At 47.7% G+C, this 17,196-nt stretch overlaps 1 protein-coding gene across 2 annotated transcripts in view; it reads left to right on the plus strand.

The window, feature by feature from the left end:
• LOC311445096 (voltage-dependent T-type calcium channel subunit alpha-1H-like) overlaps positions 1-17,196 on the plus strand; it is a 117,341-nt gene that overhangs the window by 48,207 nt on the left and 51,938 nt on the right. For both annotated transcript variants that reach the window (XM_084536809.1, XM_084536810.1), the window contains exon 9: positions 16,375-16,526. In XM_084536809.1, the coding sequence (XP_084392935.1) occupies positions 16,375-16,526 (152 nt within the window). The remainder of the gene's footprint in view (positions 1-16,374; positions 16,527-17,196) is intronic.

The following is a 17,196-nucleotide window of genomic DNA, read 5'->3' on the forward strand; positions in this document are numbered from 1 at the left end:
GGGTGTCACTGGGATCTCCAAAGCTTCAGGCTGGACTTAGGTTATTTTGTATTAGCCTTCCTTCCCGCTGCCAGAGTGCCAGCACACACAGGTACCTCCCAAAGTAGCAGGAATCACTCCCGTGCTCTAGTGTAGTGAAATGGATGGCTGAGGACCTGCCTCTGCTCCGTCCTTACTCATTCACACACTATCCCTGTTCCTGAGGCTGTTTAACCTGTGAGTGAGTGATGGATGGGCATGCTGAGACCAACAGATACTGACCCTGCAGCAGATGCTTCCCACCTGAGCTTGCAGAAGTCCTTTTGTGTTTCAGAAATGATTTAATGCTATAGATTTCCTCCTGTTCCTTTTTCTCCCTTGCTAGGCAGTGTGTGATAGCAGAGGGGTTCATACATATTTGATTTTTTAACTATAGCATGAAATCTGAATACCATATTTATTGTTGCAGCTGTCACTCCTCTGACAACATGCAGTAGAATGAAGGTTAACAAGCTTGGGCTCTTGGGAAAGCATGTAAAACAGCAGTGCAGAGGGCTTCATGTCATCACACCAGAGCAAAGAACAGACATTTTCTGAGTTTCTCCAGTCCTGGGTTATTTATCATCATCTGAAGCAAATACTTTTCTAATTGTATGTCCTTGTTTGAAATTCTCGAAACCCCAAATCAAATTCTTTTTCCCTTGTACAATGTACACAGACAGCACAGGATACAGAGCCTGAGGGGATGGCTTAATAGTTTAAGAATCAGGTTGGCACTAGCCAGACTCTGTGCAGCCATATGTTCAAATCCCAGGGGTGAGCGCTCACCGGGAGGTAGACAGTGCTACATGCCATCTCTTCTGTGCTCATTTCAAAACAGATGTCCCAATTACTGTGGCTGGAGGTGCTCTGCCTCTCTTCCGAGGAGCAAGGGCACGCCACGCTGCTCGGTGCCCTGCCCGCTGCGTGCTCCGTACTGCTGCGTGTCCACGGGCTGAAGTCTGAACTTTGCTCGATTCTAACGGAGATCTGCTTAAAGAATGGCTTTTGGCATTTTAAGCAGCACTTTGGGTGTCTTAAATGTGCTTGGCATAGTGTGCTAGGTGTAGAAGGTCTTGTTAGAGCCGTAGGGTTTGCGGCTGTTTCTCTCTAGGGTCTCTGCACTCAGGTTTGGGCTCAGCGTGGCTCAGGGCAGCTGTGCCAGAACAGGAAGGGATGTTTCAGCTATGCTGCTTGCCTCTCCGTGTCTGCCTGCCTGGGAAAAGCGGGGCAGAGCCAAACTGGGAGCTCGCATGGGTGCTGGGGGAGCTGGGCATCGCCGCCGAGCAGAGCACGCTGCTCCTGCAGGACCAGCTGGGTGGGATGGGAAAGCTCTAACGGAGCAAATGGAGCTGTCAAGATTGATGGGGCCAGGGTGTGGGAGAGTTCAGACATTTCTAGTAATCACATCCTTCCTGTTGTGCGTTGTTTTTGTTTTTAAGGCTCTAAAATAGACTGTGTAGGAAGTTGCAGGCTTTGGACTCCTCTGCCCAGTTCTGCAGATGAAGGGGATGGAGCTGCTCTGCGAGGCAGCCAGACGCGGCTTCGGTGCGCTTCCCAGAAACCTCTGAACGCAGGAGAATCGCTTCTGCCTTGCAAATGCTCACGTCCCTGCCTCTCCCCATCACGTCCACACCGTAAGGAGGCTGGGCAGGCTGTCCTCCCCCATGCTGATGCCCCATTGCCTGCAGTTAATTAAACTCTGCGTGATGCCGAGTGCCGCGTGTCGGTTTGGTTAACGCCTGCCAGCCAGAGCAGTAACCCACCCCCTTACCTGCGGTCCCGGGGCTCTAACCCACTCCTCTCACCCCACGTTCGCTGCTCACCCAAGTTTTTGCTGTGCCAAATTCAGCACCCAGAAGGTGTCATTCTGTGGTGTGTTTTTTTTTTGTGTTGTTTTTTTTTTTTTAGCGTCACCATAGAAACCACTTTGGAGTTGCAAGGTGCGGGGTTTATAGAAATTTAACAAGAAACTAATGTAATCGTTCAGGTCAGTCGGATTTGGGGCTGCCAGTCGCTAGGAAGGAGTGTGCATTTCAGTGATAAACGGGAAGAAAACCAGTGGAAATTCTCAAAGGCATAGATGCAACAATTTTCTGCTTTTCAGCCCAAGCTAACGTTTTATGATAGCGTGAAGTTTACCTGAAGTTCATTTAGAGGGAGACACGCATATTTTTTTTGCTCTTACACTAAAATCCAGGTGAACTTCTTGCCTAGGAGAGCACCAGTTTCTGCGTAAAGCTGCCTTTTTATGTGCAGGTCCACTCCTTCCCCGTGTTAACCCAGCTGCCTCCCCGTTTGACCTCCCTTAAAAGGTTTAAATGCATTATAGATTAGTGTACTGCTGATGCCTGGGCTAACGAAGTCCTGAGCCTCTCTGCTTTCTTAATCCTAAACTTTGTAGGTAGAGGGCCAGCTCAGGAGCAGCTGGCACTGCACCCAGGCGTGATGTCCACCCGGCTGCTGGAGAAGGCAGCTCGGGGCTGGGGAGCAGAGAGGCAGGCACGGGGAGAGCCCAGCACCTTCTCCGTCTCTAGCACAACCACCTCAGGCAGCTTTTAGACAGGGCTGAACTCCGAAGTGAAAAAAAAAATCATCATTAGACAGCAAAGGGGGAAACTCCTCGCTGTGCTCAGATGTCCAAAGGTCGCGGTGGTTTAGCAGCACCCGTCCGGGTCTGCGGTCACCAAGGCAATAGCTGATTGCCATGGAAACACTCGCCACCTTCTCCAGCGAGAGCATTTGAGCAAGTCCTGAAGTTTAGCAAATAATTGCTTGAGATCCACTGTGTATCTCACCCCTGGACTCTTTGGGGGGCTAAGCAATAAAATAATTTGACAGCTTTCGCCATGGTCTATCCGCTTTGGAAACGCCGGAGGAGGATTTCCACTGGGGCTGAAATGTTTGCAAGCTCCGTTGCTTTCTCAAGGGCTCTCCGCTTGCACATGGTTGTTTTAGCTTTGCTCGTTTATTAAAGCCACCACGCTGGAGATTGCATCTAAATTCTCTTTCACTCCCACTCTCTGCAAATAAAGCCTTGCGTTGCCTGCTTCAGATGACAGCTGACGTAGCTGTTCAGAGGATACGGATCAGTTTGGCTTTTTCCTGGGGTTGTTTTTTCAGCAGGGGGTGCTCGGCCATCCTCCCAGGGCAGGCAGTGGGTGCAAGCCCTTGTGCAGCGCTGTGGCCATGAAACCCCAGCTATGGCAGCAGGTCAGGGCAGACTTCATCCATCCACTCCTCGGGGCTCTCACTACAGGAGGAACGTCGCTCCTGCTCATCAGAGCCACGGCAGGATGCCAAACGCTGCCAGGAGGAAAGCTTGCATGTGGCACGCAGGCAGGTTGCGAACAAAATCCATTTTGGTTGTGCTTCGTCTGAGCTGTCGCTCGGTCTGACAGATCTCCCCCAGGTGAACGTGGCGGTGGGCAGGAGCTTGGCAGAGCTGTGAGGTTGGTTGGTGCTGCCCCAGTGCTCTCAGGAGCAGGAGGTCACTGAGCTGCACCTCATCTCCTGCGCCTGGAGGGTTTCTCCTGACTCTGTTCCTGCACACAGCAAGGGAATCAATTTGGGGGCAAAGCAGCACAGAGCCTGGTCTGCGCAGAGCTTGAGGGCCAGGCACGGCCATGGCGTCACGGGGAGGGAGGAAGGGAAAGCGCTGCCTGGCTCTTCACCCCGACCAAGCATCTTCCACAGAGCAAGTGCTGCGAGATGGTAAATCAGGAGGCGTCTGCTGCCTCTTCCACCTTTGCTTTCTCTGCCTCGCAGCTCCACTTGAAACAACAGCCGTGCATAATTGCATCGCTTCGGCGTTCGCATCAGTGCTGATGATTGGAGAGGTGTTGTTGTTGTTGCTATTAGCGGTGTAATTAGCGTTAGCGTGACAGTTCCCTTTGCCCGACGCATCAAGGCTGAACTAACGACCTCCAAAACCAAATGCATCCACTCCACCGGCCTGGGGGGAGAGCCTCTGCTCTCAGGTGCTCAGCAGCCCTACATCTGCAGCTTGGCACAGCAGTCTTGTAAAACTAGTGAGTTACAATAATTTTAATTAGTGCTTCTGCTATTAGGGCTAATATAATTGTTATTTCTCTATTTTAGCAATGATTTTATTCCATTATATTCTATCAGAATGACTAATTTTTTTTTCCGCATCATTTTCTTCCCATCAAGATAGAAACATAGAATCATTCAGGTTGGAAACGATCTCTAAGATCATCTAGAACATACTGTTTATCTGGGGCATGACAGCGTGTAAGACATACTTCATGTAAAAGGAAAGAGAAAAATTCAATGGAAAGTCACCTCCTTGTTTTCAAAGTCTTGTTTTCCAGATTTGAGTGTTTTTCCCCAGTATTAAATAGAAATATTGCTACACATTGTAAAGCCAGCACGGTTAATTTAAGTGAATTTTTTTCTTTGGACATCTCTGAAAATGAGTAATGGCTTAATATAATTACAGTTATTGTTTTGTGGTGGTTTTGTTTGTTTGTTTGTTTGTTTTTGTCAATAAGGTGAAAACATGGACATACTTTAAACTCAGTGGTGGTTCCACTGAAGTCGAGCAATTCAAACACATGAAAATCTGATAGTTATCTATAATATAGAAACAGTGAATGTGAAGAGGGTCGAGAGTTTCTGAGCTCTCCAGCTGGCTTGTGCTCATATTCAGTAATTCCCAGCTTTTCTTCATCCCACGTCCAAGGGATGCTGCTATGCTGAAGGGCAGCTCCATCTCATAGTTCCTTTCTGACCTCGTGTGTCCTTTCTTGCCTTTGTAAAACAAAGGGCTGCTGTGTCAGGGAGCAAGAGGGATGAAGGTGATTGTCATTGTTATTTTTAAATGTATGAGTTTGAAGGTCCGTATTGCACACAAGTGTAAGCTAAAAGGGGGCAGTGAGCTCCCGGGAGCAGCTCATGCCCTTGCCTCCAGCAGGAATGGCAGTGTTGTGTTGCTCACTGGTCCTGATGTGGGCTGTTACTGAAAACTTATCAGAAAGAGCAGGACCCAAAGCCTCCCTTGCTAGCTGGAATAGCACACTGCAGAGTGCTGGCAAATACAGGCTCTGGTTTTGTACCTTCCCATCTTTGCTTTTTCGTTTTGATCATCGTAGATGGTTTTAATTGCCACTTTAGCATGATGCTCATGGCTAAGAAGAATGTATCAATAATTCACTTGCAAGAACAGTGTGGCAGCTCGAAAGTTCCCATCTGCCTGCTTTGGCTGCAGGCGAGAACACCCTGGGCTGCTTGCAGCATTGTGTTCTCAGGGACAAAAATAAGCTTGTAACAATTGCCTGGGTTGCTTTAGGTTTGCTAGAAGGGAGGAAAGGTGGATTTTCCCTGAATTTGTTCTGCTAGCTCCCAGCATATGTCTTTGATGCAGAGAGGAGAGGAGTTGCTGCCTGTGTTACAGATGTGGATTTGCAGATAATCATTTCCATGCTGATGAAGGTTTTGAATCTTAAGCTCTTCATGAGTGTTTCTGGAAGCTGCAGAGAAATTATACCAAAACTGAGTCTGTACCAAGCACAGTTCTGTTTTGGAAAACAAAAAGGATGGAGGTTCCCCTAACTCTCTTGCCCCTATAAAATGTCCCTGAGGATAGACCTTCATTAGCATACTAAAAGAGCAGTAAGACGTAGCTCCCACAATATCGGTGGCCTGGATCCTAACAAACTGAGGAACAAACTGCCTGTGCCCCAATGTCCGATACATGCTGAGGACCATGTGAGGAACAGGACAGTTACAAAGCTAGGAGTTAGGAGAAGAGCTTGGGAGTCCTAACATTTGGCATCTTGGAGACATTGAACCTTCTCTTTGTGACCCCAAGAATCAAGGTTCAAGTAGGAATCCCTGCTGTAGTGGGAGCCACACCACCACATTTTCTCCTGATGTCCACCCAACATTTTTGTTTTCTTTTTCTATATGAAGATCATTGAACCTCTGTAGAAAAGCTCTCCTCATCTCCTTCATCCTTCCTTTCTCCACTCAGCTGCCAGAGGTCAATTACAGCAGATTGCTCAAACTTTTCTGGAGAACCATCCTCTCCTTGAGCATATTTCCCCATCAGTCCACTTCAGTTTCCTCTCCTTGGGCTTAAGAGATGACAGCGACAAGGTCTGTGTCAGCTGTAGACTAAACATACTCCCCGTCCTGTTCTTCCCATCAGCAGTCCTCTGTCGTGTTTTCTCGTCTCCTAATACCAGTACACAGCCCGCAAATCACGAATGTGCATTATTCAAAGGGACTCTCCATAAAGGTCTATTAGCAGGGGATGAGTAATGGCTTGACAAAATAGATTTAAGTGGCCCCTTCTGAATCATCTTGGCAGTAATAGAGAGAGTGTGTCCATTTTTTGATTAAATATTTCCAGTGCCATTAGCTTGGGTGAAGTAAACAACTTCTATTGAGTTTGCCTGCTAATGACAACCCAAAGGCCTTTGATCTCTCTGTTATCAGAGAGCAAGCCTGTTGCTGGGATGTGGGAAAAGATCATATAATCATTGCGAAAGGTGCCTCTTGCAGTACAGTCAAATTGTTTGGAAGCGGTTCTTTATTCTCTCAATCTTCGTGTTTCTACCACCTTTAATGGACATGGGCAGAGCCTCCCTGATGAACACGCTATAACCACAGAGTCTCCGTGCACAGTCAAAAACGCACAATTCCAGTTTGGCTGCAAGATTTTAGCAAATAAAATCAACCTTGATCTCTTATGCAGACTCCTTGAGGCAGAGCCTATATGTCCATTTTTGTCTCTGAGGGGTTGTAGCTTATTTCCATGTTCTTCACGTCTCTCCTTTTACAGCATGTCCCGCAATGTCATGTGTTTTTTTTCTTAAATTCTCTAGTTCCTGAAATCCTGTGACTCAGTTTATATCCAGAAGGAAACTGTAGAATGCAGCTCTTCTTTCTAATTAAGGGTTTGGAATGCCTACATATTAATAAATTAATCGGTATCCATGATGCATTATCTTTTTTTAAATGTATGCTTTGTGATTATCCAGCAAAGTCAATTTGGGGCATTAGGCTGATGAATTTGGGCCATTTTTTGTTGCCTTCAGCACAGACAGTGGTCAAGACCACAAAGCTTTGCAACGGGCAAGAACTGTGTGAATATAATTCCTTGTGCGGCTATAATTTTTTTTATGGCGAGGGATAAGCCAGATATATTGGATGAGAGTCAACACAGGGCTTGCAAAGCGATGTCACGCCTCGCAGATCTGCTGGCTCTTTGAAGGTCTCCACCAGCATATGGGATGGGGATGATTCAGTCCGTACAACTTCCCTGGATTTTCGCCAGACGCTCGTTGAGGAGCGAAGCCGACGTGGGGTGGGATGGCAGCCTGCTCCTGGAGAGAACCCTGCGGATATTTAACGGCTGCGTAAGGGAAGAAGGAAGGGGCAGAAGTAGCAGGTCTGCTTCTGACATGTCGGGAAGTTGCTAGAGCCATCTCCTGATGCGTGGTGGGACTCACGCATCACCACTTGAGGCTTCTCCTTTAATAACTAAACCTAGACACTTCTGGCCTTGTTGCAGGGGGGGCGTATTTATTTATTTAGTTCATTTAAGTCTTATCTTTTCAGCCATCTGTCAGACCAAGTGATCCTCCATCAAGACATAATCCAGCTGATTGGCCTACTTTTCGGTGATAATAGCAGTAGTTTTGCATGCGGCTGCTGATAGCGTTTCAGATCGCCCAGGTCCGTTCCTCCTGAGGGTGGAGAAGACAGCAATTGATCTAATCCAGCTTGGCGTTTATGCCACTTGAAGTGAAATTGCATTTTGCTGGATGAAAGTGAGAAATGGGAAAGTAATACAGCAAATTCGTTGTGCCATGTGGGACCTTGGGCCTGGGAAGCTTCATAAGGAGGTCACAGAGAGGAGCTGATTATCCCAGGGAACAAAACCACCCTGATCCAAAGCTCTTGTTGCAAGAGACAGAAGTATGGCAGCCGAGGTTTCTTCTGTAGAAAGCATGCCCAGGGGTCAGTACCCAGTGACCATGAAGGATTCACACAAATGGCCCAGTGTCTATGACTTCAGTCTGTGGTTATTGCTGGATAACATTGGCTCTAATGGCATTTTTTTTGGAATACTGGAGTACGTCAGGTGTGCGTGCAGCTTTCTTCGCTCCTCCACTGATGCCCCATGCACAGCCCCAGAAAGGAGCAGTGCATTTTGCATGTCTGACCATATGCAATTGGGTAAGTAATTATTAGCAGTGACTTTCATGCCACAGAGCAGAGAGGTAAAAGCAATTCCATGGAGCATTAGGAGATCAAGTAGGTCAATTGAAAGGAAGAAAAATTACCATCAGCTACCTTCAATTAAACTGTTATCGCTCCACATGAAGGATCCCATTTAGGGGAAGGCATAAAACCTGAGAGTGGAGGTGACTAAGAGAATAAATTCGCCATTTCTAATTCCAAAGCCAGAGAGGGAACATTCATCAGGACACACGAGGAGGAGATATCTCTCTCTCCTTCTCCTTCCAGCCTACTTTTAAGTAGGGATTAAGTAGTAGATTTGGGAATCTCTCAGCAAAACATTTTTTTTTTCATCAGAAAGCACAAATTCACTGAAGTCCCAGCTTCTAGTAGAGACATTAACAACAGTGCAGCCCTCCCAGAGAAGGGCTTTTGGCTCAGCGAGGTGGTGATGTCTGGCTGTCAAACGCAGGGCAGAAGGCACATCAGAATAGCAAACATCCTGGTGACCAGGGCAGACTTCTGGAGCTGGGGCATCCTGGTTCAAGTCCCTGGTCTCTTTCCAAGGCCAGAGAGCGTAAATAGCTTGCATCTGCACTTGTGTGCATGGGAAAGCACCAACCGAACCATTTTTGCTACTAAGTGAAGCTATGTCATACGAAGGTAAGGCAATTTCCGTGGTTTGTGCCATAGTCTAGATCAATTAAGCTGGTTTGAAGTTGATGGTAATACAATAAGAGTCCTATGCTGTGGTCAATAAACTACATCAGAACAGTTTATAAAAGAAATATTTTCAAATGCAGAAATTCAATTGCTACTTGCATTATTCTTCCTATTTTTTTAAGGTCAAATTAAGGGCAGGGAATGAAGAGGAGGAAAGAAGCCAAGTCTTGAAGTGCTTTCCTTTTTTTTTTTTTTTTTAACCTTAGAAATATTAGTATTATCCACTTTGGTCTTTGACAAGCAAAAAAAAATAAAGGGGAGAAAAGGTCAAAACGTAGCCTTCACACTTGCTGGGAGCTTTCTGAGATGTCACTTACATTCCCTGACAGCTCTCTGCTTCAGCTGTGAGCTCCTCACTCTTCAAACCCCCTCCAAGAGGTCCTTTTCCCAAAGTGTTTTATAGACGCTGGAGCGAAAGCTGTAACTAAAAACACACGCACAGCTTGCGGAGCTTAGGGCAACCTCGTCTCTTCTGCTGCAGAATGGGTTCCTGGCATGCGAGATGTCTCAGCATCCCTTCCTCACCCATTTCTGGTGCTAGGGTTTTTGCATTTCAGCCACGCTACCCCCTTACATCTCATTGCTGGTGTGTGAAGCACCTTGCCCAGCCCAGCCCAGCCAGGGCTGCCTTTTAGCAGCACCCACATCTGCTCTCGGTGCATGGGCCCGATCATTCTTGCTCTTATTCCTAATCCTGCCGGCCTCTTGGGCACATGCCCTGATTTTCAGTGAAGTTGTTGCCAGTGCTTAGCCCTCATGCAGGATGCTGCCGCTGTCTGTGTGTCCTTTGGCCAAAATTTGCTCTGTATCACATCAAAATGCCTGTGACGTGGCTGTTAATTATAGCTCCTGGTCCACGAGCAGAGCCTCCCTGAGGAGGCTGGGGCTCTTCCTTGGTTGAACCTGCTGTAGGAAAAGGTTTTGGGCAAGAAATTGGTGTTTGATGCAAGTTTTCGAAGCATTGAGAGTGCAAGAAATGCAGTTGAGGGTCCCAGACATAAAACCTGAGCTCGTGGGAGTGCGAGGATGTGGGGATGATGCTGGGTGCAGGGAGCTGTGGTGCACGGGGAGGATGGGGAGCGCTGGGTGCTGGGATCAGCAGCAAACTCCGAGCAGAGGAAAGAAAGGAGCCAGGCTGCAGCTCACAGATCCCAGCACCGCTCCGTGGGTTACACCCAGCCTCCAGCAGCACCACGCAAGGTTTTACCCAACCCCTCTCCCTATATATTTGGAAGATGTATGGGTCCAGGCTGATGCTGACTGTGGGAGTCCACCCATAATACTAGTGTTGTACAGACGTTTCGCACATGTTCTGCTTTTTCAGAAAAAGTTAGAGGAATATTTTGTAATCTTGAGCTCTCTTTAGCAATTTCATTGATTTGCTCCCCTCCTGCGGTGTCTGTGCTTCAAACTCATTTAAGCTGTTTTCCACCATTTTTGAACAATATTTCGTATTAAAAAAATACTAATTCCTTCCCAACCATCGCTTTAATCTGTCCCAGCAAACTGACTTTCATCTCGTGATTGCTCTCACAGTGGCACATAAACTGTACGAATGTAATATGGAGCCCAGTAATCCATCAGTTAAACAGATTAGTTATGTAGGAGGCTGCGTGGCTCTGTGCGTAAAGCAGGCAGGCTTTAATCTCCCCCGTAGAGGAAAAGCTGGCTCAAGTATGGCTCTGTGGCGTGCGATCGATGGGATGCAAAGAGCTTCCTTCCTCCTCACAGCTCTCGTGGCAGGGATGAAGCCTGGAGGGTTGCAGTGCTCCTCGTGGTGAAGGTTGGAGGCTGGAGCCGGAGGCCAGGCAGTGAGAGGAGCCTGGGACTGGGTTGTTGTCCTTTTGCATGGTTTTCCTGGGACTCTTGCCTTTTTGCAGCTGGTCACATCGTGGCAGAGGCTGTGCTTTTGCAACTTGCAGACGTGTTAAAAAAAAGGAACGGTGCTTAGTGCTGCTTGGGTTATCCAGGATTGCACTGATTGCCATGGGTTGGGTTTATTAATGCAAAAAGTTGTGGGTGGGATTTTCCCTTTCTCTACCACCTCGTCATAGTTAGCCTGAAATCCTCCTCTCTCTTGCTCTCTGTCTCTTTCTTGCATTCCCTTTGGTTTTTAATTCCATGAAATGAGGATGATGCCAAAGCCTGCAGGCAGGTGAGATCCATTGCAGTGCAGTAGCTGATAGATGGAAAATGACAGCCCCTTGAAAATGGGGTGAAGAAAGAAAATGTAGCGTGTCCAGAAGCAAAAGGTAAATTGACAGTTTATGATGTCTCCTCTTCCTGGTCAGAGTCTCTGCAGACTGAGCTTAAAAATACAGAGCAGAAAAGCGAAGATAAGCACGTGTTCAAAATCCCATTGACAGCTTTAGGCCCAGGACTAGAGAAAAAACAACACAAGCGCAAAGGATGTTTATGAGACTAAATGTTCTGGATTTGTTTACCACTCCTCTGCGTCTCTGCCAGCCCCAGCTCTCCCTGTTCAGGAGTCAAACGGCTGCTTTGGGCTCGGGGGGGGGGGGGGATTTCTGAAGCAAAGCACATCCTTTACTCCAGAAACTTCCTTCTCTGTTCGTTCACCAGGAGGGACCAGGTGTCTAACAGCCCTTTTTCTCCAGCATGGTGCAGGCGTGATTATTTTATTCTCAGTATCAGAGCAAAAAGGTGCTCCAAGGTGCCACAGCACGGTGCCATCCTGCTGGTGGCTGAACCTCAGCGACGTGGAATAAGGTCTGTGTGGGTGCTGCAGTCAAGAGAGATAAGGTAGGATATGGGTGAGAGGATAAGGAAAGAGATGGAGTGACTTGCTTGAAGAAATGCAGTAATTCAGCTGCACTACAAGAATCTAAGGCTGCAAAGCCCTACTCCTGTTCTTCTTCATCCTCTCTTTGTAGGGGCCATCAATAATTTGACCATTATGGGTTTCTCTTTTATTGATTTTTCTCCTGATTCCAGGAAGGCTCTGGGGTTGTGCTGCATCTCGCTAAAACCAGAAGTATCAGATTCTCAGAAAGGCACTAGTCTTCTGAGGTTTTTAGACCCAAACTATTTAGAAAAGGATTTTTTTTGTCTGTTTATCTGAACTTGGAGTGAACTGCTGAAATGTTTGAGGTTTCTCCTTAATAAAAACATGGTTTTGAATCACTGAAATATTCTGCAGCATAACTAGGGCCTAGAAGTGAGCAGAGGTGGTCGTGCTTTCCTGGGACGTGTTTTGCTTGGAGTCAAGGCTGTTACTTTAAACTCGATTCAAAGATGCTGAAATCTTGCGAATTGATCCCACAGAGTTTCTGTCCTCTTTAATGGTGGGAACCTTACTCCTGCAGTGTGAGTTTTCATTTGCATCTTAAATCTGTAAGATTTCTATTCAGATCTGAACCCTGTATGAATGTTGCCTGGGACTTGACGGTGGCAGGAGCAGGTTAAACCCTCCTCTGGGCTCATTTCTGCTGAATGTCCCCAGCGAGTTCCCATCCCAGCCTCTCAGACTGGTGCTGTGGTCCCTCGTGCCCCTCATTGCCCACCATCTCCTGCATCACATCCATTGCGGGGATTCCTGGGTGTTTTGTGGCATCGTGCAATGCCATCTGGGTGCTCTCTGGCTATGCTTTGGCCTGGCCTGTCTCTGGAAACCTGGACCGTTGTAAAGGTCAGGCATTGCAGCAGCAAAAAATGTGGAGAAATCCTAAGCTGACAAGGGGTCACGCTCCCTCACTGGCTGTTGAAAAAGGAACATTTCACTAACACAGCTTGGAGCCCTAAGGTGGGGAAGTAGTTTCCATGTCAGAGTTGTTAAGGCTTAGAAAGTGTTTGGTAAAAAGCAAAAAATGCCGCTTTAGAAATACTCTGTTGGATGTGCATCATTTTGATGTCAACCTTTGTTAGCCATGCCTTGGAAGGAAGGAAGTTGCATTTCACAACACAACCACATCTCAAGCAGAAAACCTGAAATTTCCTTTTCTGAGAAGGTCAAAACAAGACATCACAGCATTTCTAAAGCTTTGTTGCAACTTCATTTTCTTCCAGCCAGGAAGTTTGACAGAAAATAAACCTTGCCGTGAAAAGTTTTGTTTTCAGCAAATCAACATTTTGTTTTTCCCAGAGAAAAAGGCTCCTGGAAAAAATCGTGCTCTGGGGTTGGCTTGAATTTGAACAAAACAACAGTGTCTCCTAGTGGCTGACTCCAGGGGAATGGCCAAATCCATCTTGGCTTCCAAGTGTCTCTTCCTTAACCCTCCTCCTCGATCTTCGCTCATCTGGGAGTGAGAAAAGTGGGAAATGAATTGTGCTCTGAGCAACAAACCGTTTCATAAGCTATAAAAATATCCATGGCAGGCTGTTTTCTAGGCTCCAGTTGGTGTTGAAAGAAGGTAATTACATTTGAAGGCAGCATCACTGGATGTTTGGCTCGTCTGCTGTTCAGCTTCCACTCTAATAACACAAAAGCTCACATCAGCAGCTCGCCCAGCGTGCAGGGCTATCCATCCTTGTCTCTGCCCGGTGAGTCCTGCCTCCGGGTCACGGCGGGATTGCACTCCAAACATCCCACGTTACAGCAGTCCTTGTCACCAAATTAGTTCTGCCTTACCCCAAATGGGAGCACTAAAGGATGATGAAGATCTCGCCTGAAGCACGAGAGGCTTTGCAGCATCAGGCTTTGCCCTGTCATCCTTCTTGATCCGTGGGATCAGCCTCTCATCACGGCTATGGATGATCTCCTCCGTGTCCTCTCCTCTCCCTCTTCCTCGTGCCCTCTCTCACTGCCCATGAGAGATCGCTGCAGCTTTTATTCTGCACTCCCTGTTTCATATAACTCGTATATGAAGCGAAAGTCATGGTGCTGGGGAGGAAGCAGTAAGGACACCGAGTTGTTGAAGGAAATTGGCAAATCAGTTCTAGCAATTACGCAGTTATCAATACATTAACTGGTTGCAATCCAGTATTTCAACAGGCCACAAAAATGTTGGGGTTGGATTACAGAACAGGATGTTTTAGAGCATAACAGCTTGCAAATTCTTTTTATTTGCCTGAGGGTGTTTTTTTGGTTTGTCCAGTTTGGGCTTTTCAGGCTGGACACTGAACTTTTTTTGTAAGGCCTCCCAAAATTGTCTCATTGTACTCATATAACTCCAGGATTAGGGATTTTGAAAAGATCCCCAAGTATCCCAGTTTTCATGATAAAATTGTACCTCTTGGCAGCACATCTGGCAGCAGCGAGGAGAACTGGGAGAATACAGAATCAGGTTTGGCTCTAGCAGACGAGACAACCGCCGTACTGCAGGCTGCAAGGTACCATAGGGAGCAGTGGGCAGGTTCCCTGTGTTTCTGGATAGAATCAGGGCTACAGAACCACTCTGTCCCATCAAAGCTGCCCCAACTGCATCTTCCTTGCTGTGGATTGTCATTAATTTCCCAGCCTCAGCCCTCTAACGAGCCATCCTTGGCCTGCCATGCACATCCCGTCCCAGGGAGGCTCCTTCTGCTGCCGGCAGGGACCCAGGAATTTAGCAAGTTATTTTGCCTCTTGTCGAGAATGCTCTTGCATAACCCCAGCCGAGGGGAAACCGAACGTGCCAGCCACGTCTGACAAAAATAATGATGCTGACAAACGGCTGGAGGATGCCGCCAGCGCGGTGTCCCGTCACCGCCATCACTTGCAGCGGGGCCGGCGGCTGGCAGCCAGCGGGGCTATTTCAGGAGCTGTCTCCGCTGGGGAGCTGGGGAAATGCCATCTTTGAGCAGTCCTCTCCTTCAGCTGGGCTTCCCTTGCGAAGGAAAGCCCTCTGCCTGGGATGTTTTGGCACTGTCAGGAAACGGGCATGGGCTGGAGAGGGAATTGCTGTCCCTGCAGCCAGGAAGGTGGAAGGAGAGCAGCCCAGGGGCCTGCAGCCGTCTGGGCCACCCTTTGCTAGCGACTAAAGAACTGCGAATTGCACAGTCCTTCCCCTGGTGTCCCTTAGTAATTAGTGTATATGGATTATAATCATGAGGACCGAGGCTCTTAGTGCTCTTTCTCTTGGATAAATGGTTGAGCACAAGACAGTCTATTGCATAAAGTAATTTAGCCTATGAATGATGGTTCATTAGCAGCCCACAGACTGTCGCTGCCGATCGTAGGGGATGTGCAGGCTCTTCCTGGCTTCAAGTTAACTCTTTCCCCCTCTCCTTCAATTGCTGGGGATTTGCTTTGCAGGGTGTGGAGTTAAACGTGGCTGTGCCATAGTATTACAATGGTCTTGTCCCTTCAGAGCCACAAATAATGCAGCAACAGCCCCAAGAAACTGCCATCTATTAACATAGCGTCTAATGACGGATGGGGAATAAAGGAAGCTATTATCAGTCAGGAGATGAGTCAGATATGAAAATAACACCTTTTTTTCTAGACAATATTATTACACGGAGGAAATGAAAAAGACTCATTTTCTTTTACAAAGGAATGGGTCGTGAGCATTAGAAATACGCATTGCAGAGCTCGGTGGTGTCGGAGGGAGTAGCTGGAGTAAGTAACAAACCCCAGCCCACCTTTTGTGCGTGTCCTGCTGTGCCACAGTTTTGCATGAATCAAGCCCAGGTGCTGGGCAGACATTGCTGTGCTCCCCAGGAAAGGAACTTCAGGGGCTGTGTCTGAAACACAGGGTTGTAGCCCAAGGTAATTTGGTGCTGCTGATGGAGGGGAGGAATGGAAAGATCCGATCTTAGAGGTAAGCTGCGCGCAGACAGGTTCAACCAGAGAAACCCACTCCCATCCCGGAGGGAATCCTGACACCTGGAGCCGTACTGCTGTCACTCTAACAAGATTTGCTGTAAGTTACTGACCAGGATTCCAGGAGGAGAAATCATCTTGTTTTGTTTTCAGGGGTGATTTCCAAAGGCACTCAAGGGAGATAAAACTATTGATCCTATTGACTTTCACAGATATTTGCTTTCTTAATTCTTTTAAGAGATGTCTGCAGGAAAAGCGCTTTCGTTGTATGTGAATAGAGCTACGCTGTGTTGACAGCGCTCCTGTTTTGGATACAGCAAGACACGTAAAGCTCTGCAACAAAAACAGCCTGACCAATGCAAGTCTAAACACAAGACTTACAAGCCATGCTACCCCTGGTAGTTGCTGTTGCAAAAATGCACAAGTGCTCTTCTTTGTGTAGCTTCAATTTGTTGGGCACATATATTGGGCGTAGTTGTTCTGCAGCTCCAGAAATGGGCTGGGATTCTGTATTTCCAGTAAGCCTCCTAGGGACTGCCTGTGATGGTTGTTTGCTGTCCCCCTCAGACACTTACCTGCCTCTGTGGCTCTCAGGAGGAATGCAGGAAGCCACAGCATTTGTGCATCATTAGCACAAATCCCAGAGGGGGAGGAACACACCAGCCCATGGCTATTGCCTCTGCACATTTATTTGACCATGTTCCTTTTTTGCCCCATAGCCGGATGAGTTGACCAACGCCTTGGAGATCAGTAACATCGTCTTCACAAGCATGTTTGCCCTGGAGATGCTCCTGAAACTCCTTGCCTTTGGCCTCTTCGGCTACATCAAGAACCCGTACAACATCTTTGACGGGATCATAGTTGTCATCAGGTCACTGCCAGTTTTTTCTCCGCTGTGGCTTTTCTGCCAAGGGCTTAGGCCTGCTGGGGAGTGGGATGGGGAGCAGGAATGACGTGGCATGCGTTAATCCAGGGCTCGCTGGTTATCATGGGCTATAATTACGCCGGCCTTTTAGATTCCCCCCAGTAGAAGGGCCGTCCAAAGTAAATGGACCTGGCAGATGGAGAGCAAGGTCTATTTACGCCACATGTCTGGCACAGTGGACAATTTTCCACTGAAGTGCAGAACGGCTGGTCCTGGGAAAAGAGTACTGTGAGTGTCCATATCCCAGCAGCGTGCCCTCCCTCTCCCAGATTAACATGGAACAGGGCAAGCTGGAGGGGAAGAGAGGGCCGTGTTCTGCTGTCCCTTCCCAAGGCACCACCATCCCAGCCTACGCTGGTAATGTCACAAAGTGCATGGCAGCAGCTCATGCAGCTCCTCTCTAGGCTGGGATTCTTTCTAGCAACGCCATTCAGCCCTTGGTCAGTAATTTGGGGCAGACACAGAAGCTCTCTTGGCTTCACTTGGCCCATCCTTTTGCCGCAGACAAGTGAGGAGAAACAGGGAAAAGGTCCGGAAACAAAGGCCAGTCTGTGGCTTGTTAAATATTAAACACTGATCAAACCAACCCGTCCCCACAAATGTAAATCCCTCTGGA

This window comes from Aythya ferina (assembly GCF_964211825.1).
Source record: "Aythya ferina genome assembly, chromosome: 15".
Classification (NCBI taxonomy): Eukaryota; Metazoa; Chordata; class Aves; order Anseriformes; family Anatidae; genus Aythya; species Aythya ferina.